Source organism: Cupressus sempervirens, chromosome 3, assembly GCF_028749045.1.
Source record: "Cupressus sempervirens isolate cs-2001-9-10 chromosome 3, ASM2874904v1, whole genome shotgun sequence".
NCBI lineage: Eukaryota > Viridiplantae > Streptophyta > Pinopsida > Cupressales > Cupressaceae > Cupressus > Cupressus sempervirens.
In genome coordinates this window covers 661594328-661611306 of record NC_143120.1, presented here as the reverse complement: position 1 = coordinate 661611306, position 16979 = coordinate 661594328, and the positions used below count along the sequence as shown (strand labels likewise).

The 16979-nt window shown below is 36.4% G+C and overlaps 1 protein-coding gene across 1 annotated transcript; it reads left to right on the top strand.

Moving 5' to 3' along the window:
• The first annotated feature begins 13481 nt into the window (after positions 1–13481).
• On the top strand, positions 13482–16107 carry LOC149568438 (endoglucanase 1-like). Its single transcript, XM_089821366.1, has 8 exons — positions 13482–13865; positions 13975–14181; positions 14382–14582; positions 14713–14805; positions 14896–15057; positions 15152–15257; positions 15402–15565; positions 15652–16107. Exons 1-8 carry the CDS (start codon positions 13629–13631, stop codon positions 15976–15978), a joined length of 1497 nt encoding a protein of 498 aa, XP_089677492.1. The 5' UTR covers positions 13482–13628; the 3' UTR covers positions 15979–16107.
• The last annotated feature ends 872 nt before the right edge of the window (positions 16108–16979 follow it).

The following is a 16979-nucleotide window of genomic DNA, read 5'->3' as shown; positions in this document are numbered from 1 at the left end:
GCACTTTATAATAAATAACTTTATAAAAAAGTGCAACTCAACTTAGAATTATAACATGTAGGCCCCGTATAAATGATAAAATATAAATAAAATAATATCTCCAAGAGCATAATGAGCCATCCAATCACCAAATAAATGCCAAAATGACTCTCTCATCAATCCCATCTGCCTACGAGAGTCTGTAATAGGAAAATTCATGAACAATGCCATGTCATACTAAAGAGGGGACATTACAGTATGCCCCTCCTAAAATTGCTTGGCCTCAAGTAATCTCAACTCCATGTACTACAAAATAGCTTCCCCCTCCCAAGTAGCATCCTCAACAGGTAGATCTTTCCACTTAACTAGGTATTCTCTAATCACCCTCCTGCAAAGCTATTTTTTTCTACTCTCTAGGATGGATTTTGGCACTAAGATCAATTTTCCCTCATCATCTAAGGGAGGTAATACTGCAAACGGCACCACATTCTGACCCAACGCCTTTTTGAGGCGTGACACATGAAACACATTGTGCACTCTACTATCTGCGAAAAGCTCCAATTCATAAGCCACCTCACCAACTCACCTGATAATCCTGAATGGTCCATCATAGCATGGCTTGAGTTTCTTTGCACCACTCTTCTTAAGAGTAGACTGCTTGTATGGCTGCAACATGAGGTAAACCATATCATCTACATCAAAACTACGCTCAGTCCTCTTCTGGTCTGCATACTGCTTCTGTTGGTTCTGAGCTCTAGCAATATTTTCTCTAAGAGTAGCAACTATATCCTTACTCTCCTGTAATTATTCACTTGCACTAGGTACCCGACTGTCACCCAAAAACAAATCAAAGAAACTGGGTGCCTCATAACCTTAAAGTGCCATGAAGGGTGTCATCTATGTAGTCATGTGGTATGTAGTATTGTTGCAATACTCACAGAGATATATCCACCTGACCCAAGCTTGCTATTGAGCTGCCACATAATTTTGAGAAGAATGATCAAAAAGACCTAGTTTTGTTGAAGACTTTGAATGCTCTTCATCTATTATGAGAGCCTAGCAGACAACAAGAAGTGGAAATTATTCAAGATAGTGGAGTAGGGTTTGGATTGGGGGATCTCTGATTGAAAAGGTCCTATAGGTCCATATGGTGGTCTAGAAAGACACCCTAAGTCTCAGAGGTAGACAAGAAGCATGAATCAATGATTGATTCATCCCTACTTCTTCCTATCAAGTGGTATCTAAGCCTGCAAAAGGTGTGGGAAAAGCAAGTGCAAAGTAAGGTGAATGTTTTCACTTAGTGAATCTAGTGGTTCTAGCACAATGGTGACCAATTCCAAATTGGCCAAGAGGGTAGAAGAACAAGAGAAGAAAGTAGAAGAGCAAGAGGAAGACAATAGGTCTTTGAGAGAAAGATGGCACAACTTGAATAGTTGTTGAGTGAGGTCCAAGACACAACTAATAAAGTCAAGGACAAGATGGAGCATAAAGAAGAGAAAGAAGCTAAAGAGAAAGAGATTTAGTTGGAAGAAGAAAATCCAACACCAGACCCTGTTTTTCCAGAAGAGCCTTTCTTGAAGGCAATAAAAGCAATAAATAGTAGAGCCTTGGAAGGCATTCCTCTATTCAATGGCAAGATGGATCTAGACCTCATCATGGAATGTATTGAAGGAATGGAGAATCATTTTGAATGAGATGGTGTCTCTGATGCTCAAAATGTCAAGGTGGCAAAAATCAAGGTTAAGAGGTACTGCTCTAACCTGGTGAAAGTTTGTTCAAACATAGAGGGAAAAAGAAGGGAAAAGTCTTGTTGTCACTTGGAAAGGAATGGTGGGTAAAATCAAGCAAGCTTACATTCATAAAGATTATGAAATACAATTGCATAGGAGGAGACATAATCTGAGGCAAAAAGACATGGATGTGCACTCTTACACTGAAGAGTTCCAAAAGTTATGCTCAAGGTCCAAGGTGGTAGAAGATGAAAACATCAAATTGGCAAGATATTTGAATGGACTCAAGTGGTCTATCCAAGAAGACATGAGCCTTGTCTCTCCTAAAATAGTCCACCAATATTATCAAATAGTTTTAAAGGTGGAAGAGAAAGGAAAAAGAAACCAAGGTTGTACCTCAAAGAACAGAGGAAGAGGTAGAGATGGTATAGGACAAAGAGGAAGCTATGGAGGTAGGAGAAATGAAGGAAGATCCCAAGGTGAGTCCAAGTTGACTAAACAAAGTGGAGAAACTAGTAAAAGAGGTGGTTCAAGAAGAGGTAGACACTAAGGTAGATCACCAGGAAGAAGGGGACCATCCTACTTTGCTACAATGAAATGTTACCATTGTCAACAACTTGGGCATCCTGCTTATGGGTGTCCTAAAAAGGGATTAGCATCACAAGGAGAAAAGAAGATAGCCTACATCCATGAAGATGATTCAAGTGTGAATTCACCTAACATTTAGTTAGATTCTGAAAGTGGGGAGAACTTGATGATAAAGAGGATCTTGATCAAAGAACCAGTCAAAGGAGAGCCCAAGCAAAGAAGATCACTCTTTAGGGTGAGATGCAAGATTATGGGAAAGGTATGCAAAATTATCATAGACTCAAGGTCTACTAATAACATAATTTTAGAGGAAGCCATAGCTAAACTCAAGATTCCAAAAATACCTCATAGCATTCCCTACAAGGTCACCTAGCTAAACAAGGATCAACATGTTTTGGTAAATGAGCAAGCATGGATTGAGTTCACCATAGGAGGATATAAAGAAAAGATTCTATGAGATGTTTTACCCATGGATTCCTATCACCTATTACTAGGTAGACCATGGTGGTTTGATAGGAAAGCCATACACAATGGTGAGCTCAACTCATACACCTTCAAGAAGGATGGGGTAAGTTATAAAATTTAGTCATTACTAGAATCTGAAAACCAAGGAAGTGGACCTAATGTGCTGCTATTGAAGGGGAAAGAGTTATGCCATTGTGGTGAAACCCAAGAAGAAGGAGAAGCTAAGGAGGCAATACCTCATGAGGTGCAACATATTCTTGATGACTTTAAGGATATTATATTAGATGGTACACCAATAATACTACCACCTAAAAGAGCAATCAACCATCAAATAGACTTGGTTCTAGGAGCATCTCTTCCAAATGAAGCACCTTACAACCTAACTCCTAAGCAGAATAGAGAAGTTGCAAAGTAAGTGCAAGAGTTGATGGATCAAGGGTTGATAAGGAAAACCATCAGCACATGTGTTGTGCCTACTATTTTTGCACCAAAGAAAGGAGGAACATGGAGATTGTGCATAGATTCTAGATCCATAAACAAGATCACAATTCAATATAGGTTTCCCATACCTAGGATTGAAGACTTAATGGATTTCTTAGGAGGGGCTAAGTACTACACCAAGATAGACCTTAAGAGTGATTATCATTAAATTAGAATTAAAGAGGGAGATGAATGGAAGATATCCTTTAAAACTACTAAAGGACTCTATGAATGGCTAGTTATGCCATTTAGCTTCTCAAATGCTCTAAGTATATTCATAAGGCTCATGAATGAGGTGTTGAAAGACTTCATAGGTAAGTTTGTGGTAGTCTATTTAGATGATATACTAATTTTTATCATGAGTAAAGAGTAACACGTAGAGCATATCAGAATTGTATTGTCCAAATTGAAAGAGGAACACTTAACCATGAATCTAGACAAGTGTGATTTCATAAAGCAGGAACTAGTCTATCTAGGCTTTGTTCTTTCACAAAGAGATCTGAAAATGGATGAAGACAAAGTTGTAGGAATATTGAGTTGGCCAACTCCTAAGCATGCTAGTAAAGTGAGGAGTTTCCATGGCCTAGCTTAGTACTATAGAAAGTTCATCAGGAACTTCAGTGGGATATGTGCTCCCATGATGGATACTATCAAAGGTGGAATAAAGACCAAGTTTATGTGGACACTAGCAATAAAGAAGGGATTTGAAACATTAAAGAAAGAGGTAGCTACTAAGCCTATTCTTAAGTTTCCTACTTTCAATGAACCATTTGTTGTAGAATGTGATGTAAGTAATATAGCAGTGGGAGGAGTCTTAAGCCAAATAAATAGACCAGTGGCTTTCTTTAGTGAAAAGCTAAATGCAACAAAAAAAAAGTACTCTTCCTATGATTTGGAACTCTATGCACTTGTTCAATCCCTCAAGAAGCGGAGACATTATCTCTTGCTCAAGGAGTTTGTAGTGTTCATAGATAACTAAGCTTTGAGTTTTCTTAACTCTTAAGACAAGCTAAGCCATAGACATGTCAAGTGGGTGGAGTATCTACAGTCTTATACCTTCACCATAAAGCACAAGAAGGGGTAGCTCAATAAGGTAGTTGATGCTTTGAGTAGGAGGCTACTTATAGTTCAAGAAATTCAAGTAAGGTGCATAGGGTTGGATAATTTTAAAGAACTCTACCAAACTGATGAAGATTTTGTAGCAGCATAAAAGGTGTGTCCAGAGCACAAAAATCACTTTCATGGTGAGTTTGCAGACTTTACATTGCAAAAATGGATTACTCTTCAAAGGTGGGCATCTATGTGTGCCAAAAGGTTCCATGAGGAAGAACCTTATACAAGAAAAACACAATGGAAGTTTGAGTGGCCATTTTGGCTTGAATAAGACCTTGGAGTTGGTTCAAAGGTACTATTATTGGCCTAAAATGCAACGAGATATTAGATTTTATGTTGAGAAATGCATCATATGTCAAAGAGAAAATGGGACTTCTACAAATGCAAAACTTTATCAGCCTCTCCCAATACGAAGCACACCATGGAAATGTGTAAGTATGAATTTTGTGGTTGGTTTACCTAGAACAAAGAGTGGTTTTGATAGAATATATGTAGTAGTGGAAAAATTTAGCAAAATGAGTCATTTATTCCATGCAAGGTCACTCATGATGTAAGTCATATTTCCTACCTATTTTTCAAGGAAGTGAGAATCCATGGTTTGCCAACTAGCATTGTATATGATAGAGATATCAAATTTATGGGACATTTTTGGAGATCCTTATGGAAAAGGTTAGGTACCAATCTCTTTTTTAGTTTAGTCTACCATTCTCAAACTGATGGTCAAACTGAAGTGGTCAACAAAACACTTGGCAACTTGCTAAGATGCTTAACCAAGGAGTATGGTTTGACATGGGATTTGGTCCTTCATCAAGTAGAGTTTTCTTATAATGATAGCATGAATAGAACTATAGGAAAAATTCCCTTTGAGATTATGTATGGTATACATCCTAAGGGTGTATATGAGTTGGGAAACCTAGATGGACAAGTACCTAATAGTGGTTATGCTGAAGATTTCAGTCAATCTATAAAGGAAGTGCATGAAGGAGCAAAACAATCCCTCATTGATAATACCAAAAAGATAAAGGATAAAGCTGACCTTAAGAAGAGAGAAGTCTAGTTTGGTGTAGGGGACTTAGTCATGGTTCACCTTAACAAGGTAAGAATGGATAAGGAAACATCTACAAAGCTGCAAATGAGAAGAATTGGCCTATGTCCAACACTAGCCAAGTATGGGCGAAATGCTTACAAGATTGGGTTACTAGAGGATCTAGCTATTTCTCCCATTTTTTAATGTAGTAGGACTAGTCAGGTATGAAGGCCCTCTTACTAAGGTGGATCATCATGTGGAGGAAGCTCAGAAGGATGCTCAAACAAAAATTTTACCTCCTAAGCCAAAGCTTCAAGCAAAAAAGATTTTAGATTCTCGGATTCATGCAAAGACCAGACATGGCACATACAAAGAACACCTTGTAAAATGGAATGGTAAACCATACTCAAAGGCTACATGGATTCTTGAGAATCAGTTCAAGTTGAAAGGCATAGATCTCCACCTTTTGTCTCCAAAGGGGACTTAGCTTCTATGGTCGAGAGTATGGTTTAGAGGCACCTTGAAACACAGGGCCCTCACCTTTTCATTTTTTTTGTACTGTTCTCCAAGAGAGATTTTGTAAATAGGAATAAGGGTCATTGGACCTAAGTGTTATAGCTAGGGTGCAGGAAGTCAAAATGTCCTAGGTAGAGTCATAAATTGCTTAAAAAGCAAGGTATACCTTACTATAAGGTAATGAGTAACCTAGGAGATGAGTCACTAGCTTAGTGGAGGGTCCCTAGCATGGAATTTCTAAGGGATAGCCTAAGTCACAAATTAGAAGTGTTAAAAAAAAGCAAGCAAGAAAAACTATAAAACTTGGTCTTTTGCAATTTTGCAATTTTTGCAAAAGTGCTGATTTTGCAAGAAATTGTGACTTTCCTTTTAAAAACACTAAAGAGGCCGATGAAAACCATAAGGATAGAGGGAAAAGACTGAGGAGGAGATATTAAAAACTTTCCAAACCCTAAAATTCCCTAAGTGATTGTCATTTTGTATGGACAAGTGTTGTAGAATGACATTTTGAAGGCAAAATTACTGATTTTCTGAGTTTTAAGATGTTTTTGGCATTGTTCTTGGTTGTTGTACCTAATGGAATCATAGAGAGGGTTAATTAGAGTTTTTTTTCTTTGGAAATTTTTCTTTGAAAGTTGTTTGTTTCATAGTTATAAAAATCTTTCCATTTTGGGTAGTTTGCTGTCCTATTTTCAGCAACTTGTAGAAATAATGGTGTAACTCACTATCCCACCATTGGAATTGTATGAAATCTTGGGGATAGTGAGTACACTCAATGAATTATATTGTGAAAAAAGTAGGTCCTTCAAAATGTTGTCAAGCATTTTTAAGATCTTTCCCTAGGCAAGCTAAAGTATGCCCAGCTAGGGAATACTATTGTTGCAGAGCTTGTTTCTTGTAGGATTGAGGAGATTTTTGTAGAATGTTTTTAATGGTTGAAAGAGGAGTGAGAAGAGGCTCCTTGGGTGGAAATAAAATCTTCCACAAATCCATTTAGCCATCAAATAAGACTAAACAATAATTTTCGCTTACAAACCCTCAAAAAAGCTCCATTTTAGCACTAGCACTGTATGACCATTCTAGGGCCTAAAACCTAGAAATTCTTAAAGCCATCACAAAATAAGTAGAGGTAAATTAAGACACCTTGGAAGGTTTAGTGGAAGAAAAGTGAGAAAATCCCTATTTTGTAGGTGAAATAGGGCTAATTGGGGCTCTTCCTTGTAGCCTTATTTTTGAAGAAAAAGGGTAAAATCGGGTAGAAACTTAACCATAGAAAGATGTTTTAAGATGCCAAAGGATTAAATTTTAAGGTTTTAAGACTCCTTCTATGATCCTAAAAGTGGTTGAGAAGAATGGTTATGAAGACCTAGTTTTGTTGAAGACTTTGAATGCTCTTCATCTAGTATGAGAACCTGACAGACAACAAGAAGTGGAAATTGTTCAAGATAGTGGAGTAGGGTTTTGGATTGGGGGATCTTTTCTTTAAAATGGTCCTATAGGTACATGTGGTGGTCTAGCACAACACCCTAAGTCTCAGAGGCAGACAAGAAGCATGAATCAATGATTGATTCATCCCTACTTCTCCCTATTAGATATGATATAAAGAGTGAGAGAGAGAGAGAAGGGGATAGGAGAAAGAGAGATGCAAATAGGATAAAGAGTAAAAATGAGAGAGAGGGAGTGATTGAAAGAGAGGATGGGATGGAGACAAGGATTGGGAGATATGATAGATACTTTTTTATTATAATACATAACCTGATCTCTCTCTTTCTCTCTCCTTCACTCCCTCCCTCAATCTAACCTTGTGAAGTAGTAATACAATACTTTATTGGGTTCTAAATGCATTCTTTATTTTCATAACCTGACCAGGTTATTTGAATCCAAAAAACTCAATAGGGTTATGGCTTTGTGATAGCCTAGGAAAATGGCCCAAAGGCTTGGGAGACTATTTTCCCTCCATTTTTTTCTTTAGACTTTTTTTCATCTTCTATGATGAATTATCATCTTTGTCTTCACTAGATACACTAACAGTGAAGTAGGTATCTCTAAACTCACCACCATAATCTTAAATGTCTTCTTAGATTTCTAACCATACAAGTTTTTCTTTTTCTGGACAACATTAACATTGTAAACTTCAATTACTTTTACCAATGCCTTGACATTCCTCACAAACATATGTCTACCATTTTTTTAATAACTTTTAATATAGTTAACCAAATTCAAATAAACTTACATATTACTATTCTACACTTGATTATATACAGATTTTAAAAATAAAGCTTCAATTTTTAATTATTTTGATGCAAATGATGCTTAGCATATAAACATGTACCAAAATTTTTGGATGTAGTCTATTCAATAATTCATAACAAAAAAATACTCATCATAAAATTACAAAAAAATACACAACTTCTAGATATGACTCTTAACTATCATCCTACCAAAGGGATATGCAATATACTAAATATAACTATGTCTTTTGTGCTAGACACAAAAAAAACTATGTTATGTTTTCTAAAAATATCAGGAGCTATTTTTCATGTGCATGGGGATTGACCCACCTAATCTTATCCATTTTATAAAAACTCTACTACTTTAGAAAGTAGATTTAGAGTACTACAATTTATATGTTTTACACATTTTGTCATTTTTAGTGGATGACCCTCAAATGTCTCAAAGTTCAAGATTACCTGATTTCAGAAAAAGGTGTCCATTTATACCCCCCATTTTGTACACCATCTTGGTGCACTTACCAAAGGTCTTTAGTGTGCATGTACTTACAAGACTTGTGATGAAGATGGCACCTGCAACTATTGGATTGTCATGGAAAACTTGTGATGAAGATGATGTACCTACAACTATTGAAATGTCATGGAAAACTTGTGATGAAGAAAATACCTACATTCACTAGAGCAATTAACAACATGTTTCATTGCTTCAATATCTACACTAAATAGGCTAGCAATGTTGAGTGTCAATTTTTCTTTCATCTCGCGAAGAGCTCCAATAATTTTTCTAGTCATTCAAGAAGAATATTATTGTAGGTTTCCTTTTTTTTCATAGTGATACATCCTTGGCTTAATTTCATACCCTTCTTCTTCCTATCCTTGGCATACACACAAAAACCCATTACTGATTTTTTCTACATGATAAAAATCAAAGAGAAAGTTGAGTAAAATGAATCAATGTACCTTAGATCCTTTATAGGAAGGCTCTGTGATTTCTTCAAAAGATGATTTATCTTCTAGTTTAACCACAAGAATCCGTCTCCTATATCATGACCTTACATTGTATTGTTGCATTGTGCTCGAATTAGGTCTTCCTTGTAAGGGTTGTCATTTGGAAGAACAACAAACTTAATGATTCCAAGACCCACAGTCCATGTTTCATAAGACAAACTTTACTTTATAGAATTGGGATTTGAATCTTTGTATAAAATCGACTATGCATCATCCCTCCAATCATTTACTTGATGAAATCAATTTGTTTTAGGTAGTTGTTGTATTAATTGGGCATAATTAGGCCTATTAGGCCTCTAAATAATTGACTATACTTTTACACAGACATAATGCAATCATGTTATGTCTAGTAAAGGCATTCTAGGCATTATGTGGTCATATTATGTCTAGTATGATAGTTTAGTCATACGTACAATAACACAATCCCATTTTGTTAACAAAAATGTGAAATTATCTTTAGGATATTTAATAGGTCTGTTTAGCTACCCAAAGACTTGCTTTGATGTTTTCCCTTCATGGTTTAGACATTTTTTTCAACTTCTAAGATCAATTCTTGTCTTTGAATTCATCAAATTTGCAAATGGTAAAGTGGTTATCTCTAAAATTACCACCATATTATCACACATTTTCTTACCTTTCTAACCATTTTTATTTTTTTTTAAATGGACAAGATTAGCACTGTGAAGTTGATTTTTCTATTTCAGTGTCTTGACAATCCTCTACCCTTTTTTAATACCATTTGATATACTAACCGAATGGAAAATAAATTATATATTATTGTTCTACTCTTGATTCTATACACTTTTTACAAAAAAATGATTTTACATTATTTTGATGAAAGTTATGCCCATGCAAGTTAGGTATTAAAAAATAGATTACAGAACATACAATTTTGCATCTCCACATGGTGGTGTTGTGGTCTTCATCCATTCACCACCATCATAGAAGCCCATCACAGAAGGTTGAGCAAGTATGGTAATTTTGAAATTGGTAGGTCCAAGGGAATGACACAATGGGAAAACTCAAGGAAATGACGTTTCCAATAAAATGGGTAGTAGCCTGTAACAACATAAATGAAATTTCAAACATATTATAGACCCAAGAAAAATATCATCAAAAAGACATACGAAAACCCCAAACTTGTACCATACAAAATGAAACACAATAGAAGGCAAAACTTAGGGAATAATAAACTACAGAATGCTAGTGGGACTTATTGTGTGTAGGTTGTAGGCAGTCCCATATGAACAATATAATTTTCATTAGTTACCCATGTCTGCACAACCTAACAATGCAACCAAAGAAGGTAAATTTTCAGAATGAATAAACTTGCAACAATAAGCGATAATGAAGAAATATTTGTTCTAATTACAATCCTATACCTCGGTGGTAGATTACCCAACTTTTCCTATACATGCAAATCACTAGTAAAAGTGAAAATAAGATCAAGTGAAAATAAGCACATAAATATGTACTCCTTCACATGTGGCCAAACAAACAATGTAGTAAAAACAGAACAAGAATCCTACAAATACCCACCCCATGGCAGTCGATTGGTAGCCGGTAAACAGGTGCATGTCATGACATCTACAAGAGAGAGTAGATTGTAGGCCCACACCTTGTGGCAAACGGCCACGACAACATAAGAGCAAGGCAGGTCACTGACAAGGACCACAAAACACAAATAACATAGTGGCACACTGCAGACCTCAGCTCACAAGAGAAAACATATGAAGAGGATGTCGTGCATCGTAGTGCACAACTTTGGACCATCTGCAGTCACCAATCAAAAAAATGGATGGGATTTCTTCAAAGAGGGTATGCCTTTGACATAATTGTTGTTTTTAATGTTAGGACTTGTAATTAAAGGAATCGGTTGACAGATAGATGAAGGGAAAACACAAAGATTCATATTTTGAATTTTATATTATATAAATATAATATGCACATAGTATGCACTCATTCCAAGATTTGAAGTGGGTGCCAATCTATACAGTGAATTGTAAGTATGAAAATTTAGTAATATTTGAATGTGAATTATGTTTCTGCTTGTCTTTTTCTCTCACATCCAATAATCTTTCAAATAATTAGCATTTATTATAATTGAAAAAATGTAAATATGTTAGAATTATATAACATTTTTTAGACATTCAAAGATACTTTAATACTATTGACCACCAAGAATATTTTAATACATTTAATTGTGCTAAACCATTGCATAAATATCCTACCATGAAAGCAACTAATAATTCTCGTATATCTTCAAGTTTATCCCTTAAAATTGGCGGTAATGTAAATCCCTCCCCCAAAAAATCCACGTGTACGTTCGCCAAATTTTAACATAAACTACGACTTGGCATCAATTAAAGTTGATATCATTTCCATTATGATTTACTCCATTTTGATACTTGGAAAACCGATTTAAAACATCGGAAGTAAAAGAATAATGTGTGTTAGCGCCGAGAAAAATGGTAATATTATGATTTAAGTTGAGCGACAAGGGAACTAACGCTAGCGAACGCCCACTTGTTGCACGCGCGTGTCGCCCCCTAACACATGATACCATCGATAAATTATTCAAATGCAGAATAAAACATGATATAATTCCCATGTTCTTCCATATATTTGTAACGCAAATTGATTCTTTTTAAGTTTTTCCTCTTGCGCCGCATTCAGAGCACCTACATTTGGTAGAATTTTGCCCATTATTTACGGTCGTTTGAGACCAATATGTTGAAATTAAAACCTATTTCCGGCGGAAAAAGTTCGTACGTTGAAGGCGTTATTTTCAAAGCACCAAATGAGATGGAAGTTAACTAATTTACGTGTGATATTATCCATTGACAGACAAAATGTATTAAAAACTTATTTTGGTCTGTTCCGGAAACAATACGGATGTCTGTTATAAACAGACGGGAAGTTCTGACATTTGGTAGAGACTGAAAATGGTGAGTGTGAGTCCGTGAGTCGCATGAGGCGGAAGATCCAAATGGAGTTTTAAGTCGATTAACAAAGGCGGGAATAGCACCAGAATCCGTGAATATCGGTCAGGGCGCACAAGATTTCAAACTTAATTCACGTGAAGATTTAAGTGTATGAATATTTCTTTCACTTGGCCAATATGAGCGGCTCGATGGGACCCTTTCAGCAAATTTTAGTTTGCGTGGATTTCTATTTAGTCTTGGATTCTCCCCAGAGCTTAAGGCTTTCCACAAGAATTAACATGGCCGTGGGCCTCAAATTAAAAGAGTGATTTATTCGTCAAATGCTGGCGTGTCCCGAAGGCTGTATTTCTCCGGTTCCATGTGAATGTGAAGGAACCAAAGTCATAAAAGCTTTTCTACTTCACTATAATATATCTCTTGCGTAATCCATTCAATACTTTTTCGTGTAAAAATACAAGATAAGGAATATTTTTTTATTTTTTTATAAAGAGTGGATTTCAGCGCAGTTTTTAAAGGTGGTCTCACTGAATAAATGAAGAAATTGAATTTGATATATTTTTTTAAAAAATTATTTTATTTTTAAAAATATAAAATAATATTGATTTACGTTTTTAAAAAGTTCTACAGAAAAAGGTAGAAATTGATTTGGATAGGTTTTTAAATTCTTCATTTTAATATCTATCATAATTCTTTTCTTAATAAAGAATTTATTTGATAAGTCTCTTGCTTGTAAATCTTGATTAAATGCTACGTTACAAATATGATGTTACAGAATGTATTACTATAATATCTTCCATCACATATGATTTATTTTATTATTTATTCATTGCAATTATCTTCAACCATAGCAACTTTAAAAATGTCTTCACTACTACTAAATCTTTTCTCCTACAAAAACATTTACTAAATTTGATTTAACTTGTTTGCGATTTCCTTGATAATGTATTTTTAATTGTCTTAATCTTTAATTCTTTCCCAATGCATCTCATTTTCGGCTACGGTCCATGCGCTCCAAGCTTTTTGTACACCATCTGCACCGTACGTTGCCATCGAACATGAACGCCGCTCTATCCGCCCGAAAATGCACTTTCTTTACATTGCTTTTTCTAACTTTTGAAAAAATTAAGTCCTCTCCTTCGTATGAAAGTGCATTTTCGTGGCTGCATAGACGTTGCCGCTCTATCCCTCGAGCAATCTTGACTCGTGCTACGAATCCTTCGTGGCATTTTAAATTTCATTCTATCGCAGTCGCCGAAACGACGTTGGAAATGACCGTTTGACTGTTAACGCATGCACATTTGTTTTCTTTCAAGTTTATCGTACAATCCATAGAAATTCAACAGAATTCTCGTGAATTAGGGAGCTTAATTTTACGGGATTCCACGTTCGTGTCCTCTTCATCCACCACAGTGGGACACAAATAACCGTTTTAAAGAACAGTAACATCCCTCCATTGATCGTTTTGCAGTTCTATAAATACCAGCCATTTGTGAGTTAAGCAGACACAAATCATTTGCATATCTGGTAGTGTTGAGTAGCAGCGAAAATGAGTGGGAAAGTAGCTCTGGTAGTTTTGAGTTTAGGCTTCTTGTGCTTAATAATGGCTGTGAGAGGCAGAGTGGTTGACTACAGAACTAGATTTGCATCTTCTTCGCATAATTACAAGGATGCTCTCACTAAATCCATTCTCTTTTTTGAAGGCCAGAGATCCGGCAGACTCCCTTCAAATCAGAGGATGAGATGGAGAGGAAATTCTGCCGTTTCCGACGGAGCCGATCAAAAAGTATGTTCTCATTCATATCTTACTTTATTCATTGTTTTGTTCAGTCATTTCTGACATAATAATGCTTTCATGTATAGGTGGAGCTAAACGATGTTTGTTATGGTGACAGGTGGACTTGAGCGGAGGATATTACGACGCAGGAGATAATGTGAAATTTGGGTTCCCAATGGCTTTCACCACCACAATGCTCTCATGGAGCGTGGTGGAGTTTGGAGAAAACATGGGTGACGACCTCCAACATGCAATGGATGCCGTTCGTTGGGCTACTGATTATCTCCTCAAAGCCGCTTCCAAACCGGGAGTTTTATATGTGCAGGTTTACAACATGAATGGATACTTTGGTTGTTAGATTGTGTAATACGATTAGAAATATTGTTGGAATATTTAGTTTGTGTAATATGATAAGGAAAACTTATGACCTCAATTCAGAAGTAACATATATGTTTATGCTACACAAAATGGTAGAATATGTTTTCTGAAACAACAAGTATTCATGTGGTGTTGTGCTGCATATAGGTGGCTGATCCTAACGTGGATCACAGGTGTTGGGAGAGACCAGAAGATATGGACACATCTCGTAGTGTGTACAGAGTGGACAGTCAACACCCTGGCTCAGATGTGGCTGCTGAAACTGCTGCAGCCCTCGCCGCTGCCTCCATTGTCTTCAAATCATCAGACAAGTCTTATTCCAATCTTCTCCTTCAAACTGCAATGCGGGTAAATTCATCATTACTTTCGATTACTTTCAGTCAAAAGTGTTGCTCATGTATTATTTTCGTTCTTTTCATCTGTTCTAATCATTATTGAAATGTTGAGAGTTTAAGTGGAAATTTTGTACCATTCCCAGGTGTTCGATTTCGCAGATAAGTATAGAGGATCTTACAGTGACGCCCTCTCGCCTGAAGTTTGCCCGTTCTATTGCTCCTACTCTGGTTATCGTGTAAGTCTAATATTCGATGTAGAAAAAGTACAATTATAGAAATGCTACTGTAGAAGCCACTCACCCAAACAAAATCTCTTTTGATGGCAGGATGAGTTATTGTGGGCAGCAGCATGGTTACAAAAGGCCACAGGAAACCCATCGTATGTAAACTACATTCAAACAAATGGGCCCAATTTGGGAGCTGACGACAGCGATAACATATTCAGTTGGGATGAAAAGCACGCCGGAGCAAGAGTTCTTTTAGCCAAGGTCTAAAAATGAAGCTGAAAAGAAAAATCCACCTCAGTGTCTTCTACTATAATGGCTGCTGTTAGATACTGAGTCTTACACTTTGATTTTGCAGGAATTTCTGGTTAAAAATGTGAAATCCCTAGAAGATTACAGAGGCCATGCTGATAACTTAGTTTGCTCTCTTCTGCCCGAAACTTCATCTTCACAATACACTCCAGGTTCCACTATTGCATTGATTTCCTCTAACCCATGTTTATGTTGGATATACACACACATTCATTATTTATGTTTAATAAACACACAATTCCATTTTTAAATTATGTTGGATATACACACAAGTTCATTATTTAAGTGTGTTGCAGGTGGGCTTCTGTTCAAGATGAGTGAAAGCAATTTGCAGTATGTTACGTCGTCGAGTTTCTTGCTTTTCACTTACGCAAAATATTTGGACATTTCGAAGCAAATAGTTAAATGTTCTAACGGCATCGTCACTCCCACCAGGATCCGCACCCTTGCAAAGAGACAGGTGAACAGACAATACATGAAAACAGTGTTTGTTTCTATTCATTAATGAAAACTGAAATTATTTAACCGTTGTATAATTTAATGAAGGTTGATTACATTCTGGGAGACAACCCGCTGGGAATGTCATACATGGTGGGCTACGGTACAAAGTTCCCACAGCATATTCACCACAGAGGATCTTCGTTGCCTTCAATTTATCACCATCCTCAGAAAATATCTTGCAATGACGGTTTCAGTTTAGGATTGAATGGAAATGGCCCCAACCCAAACATTCTGGTTGGAGCAGTTGTGGGAGGGCCCGATAACAACGACCAATTCAGAGACGATCGAAATGACTATTCACACTCTGAGCCGGCCACTTACATTAACGCTCCATTCGTCGGCGCTCTTGCCGCTTTAGCCCGCTCCACCTGATTTGTGTTCTTGTCTGTAGGCTATATCCATATAACCTTTCCTATTAAAATGGAAGGATAATGTCCTGTCAAATGCAACCTTGAGAGAGTTGTTAATTAATATAATATCGCATTTTCTACTTTCCAACAATTATTCTTCCTACATAATACTCTCTCTTCCTATTATAACGGAATCTGCAATAGGAAATGAGTAAATGAAAAAGAGAGTTTGTTGTATTATTTGAAGTTATCAGGATTATTGAGGCCTTATTTGGTTGTTGGAAGATGAGGGCCAAAACTGGGTTATCAGGGGCAAAACCAGGTTTTGCAAAAAAACTTTGTTGTTTGGTTGGTTAAAATTATAACCCGGTGAACTTTTTTCCAGTAAAAAGGTGGAATTTCAAATTAAAACCAGGTTTTGAATTTTATGACAGTTTTTTTAATAATATTGTGGGGTCCACAATATATTCATCTTCCGTGTCAACCAAACGGACCATTGACTTTTCAAACCACAAAACCAGGTTTTCGAAAACCTGGTTATAAGATAACCTGGTTATGTCAACAATTCATCTTCCCCAACCAAACGGGGCCTGACTGTTTAGAAAAAGTGCATGGACAGTTAAATGGAAGCTAGAATCAAAGTCTGGCGATATTTCTTACGCATGTAAAAAGCTAATACCATCTTTAAAACAAGAGATATCGAAATTATGAATCAAGTAAAAGCATATTCCGTTTCATCTTCGGAAAAAACAGAATCCAACTGAATGAATATGATAAATATATTCCCCTACATTGAAGTTCGCATTGTCTCCCATGTGGGGGTCATTCGGAAATACTGTTGACATGCAAAACAGACATTTGCAGTCTCCAAAATTAGATCTGGTCAAAACTGTGGATAGAAACGCTGAATCGTGAATCTAAACTTTCTATCGTCTCTATACACAAAATAATAGATGATATCGATAAATGCAGCGCTCGAAGTACATTGGAGAAATAGAAGAAAACAAAACAATGTATGCTCCT

Coding starts and splice junctions, on each gene's coding strand:
- LOC149568438 (XM_089821366.1), top strand. CDS start 13,629: ATGAGTGGGAAAGTAGCTCTGGTAGTTTTGAGTTTAGGCTTCTTGTGC. Junction 14,182..14,381: donor CGGGAGTTTTATATGTGCAG/GTTTACAACATG, acceptor TGCTGCATATAG/GTGGCTGATCCTAACGTGGA. Junction 14,583..14,712: donor TCCTTCAAACTGCAATGCGG/GTAAATTCATCA, acceptor TACCATTCCCAG/GTGTTCGATTTCGCAGATAA.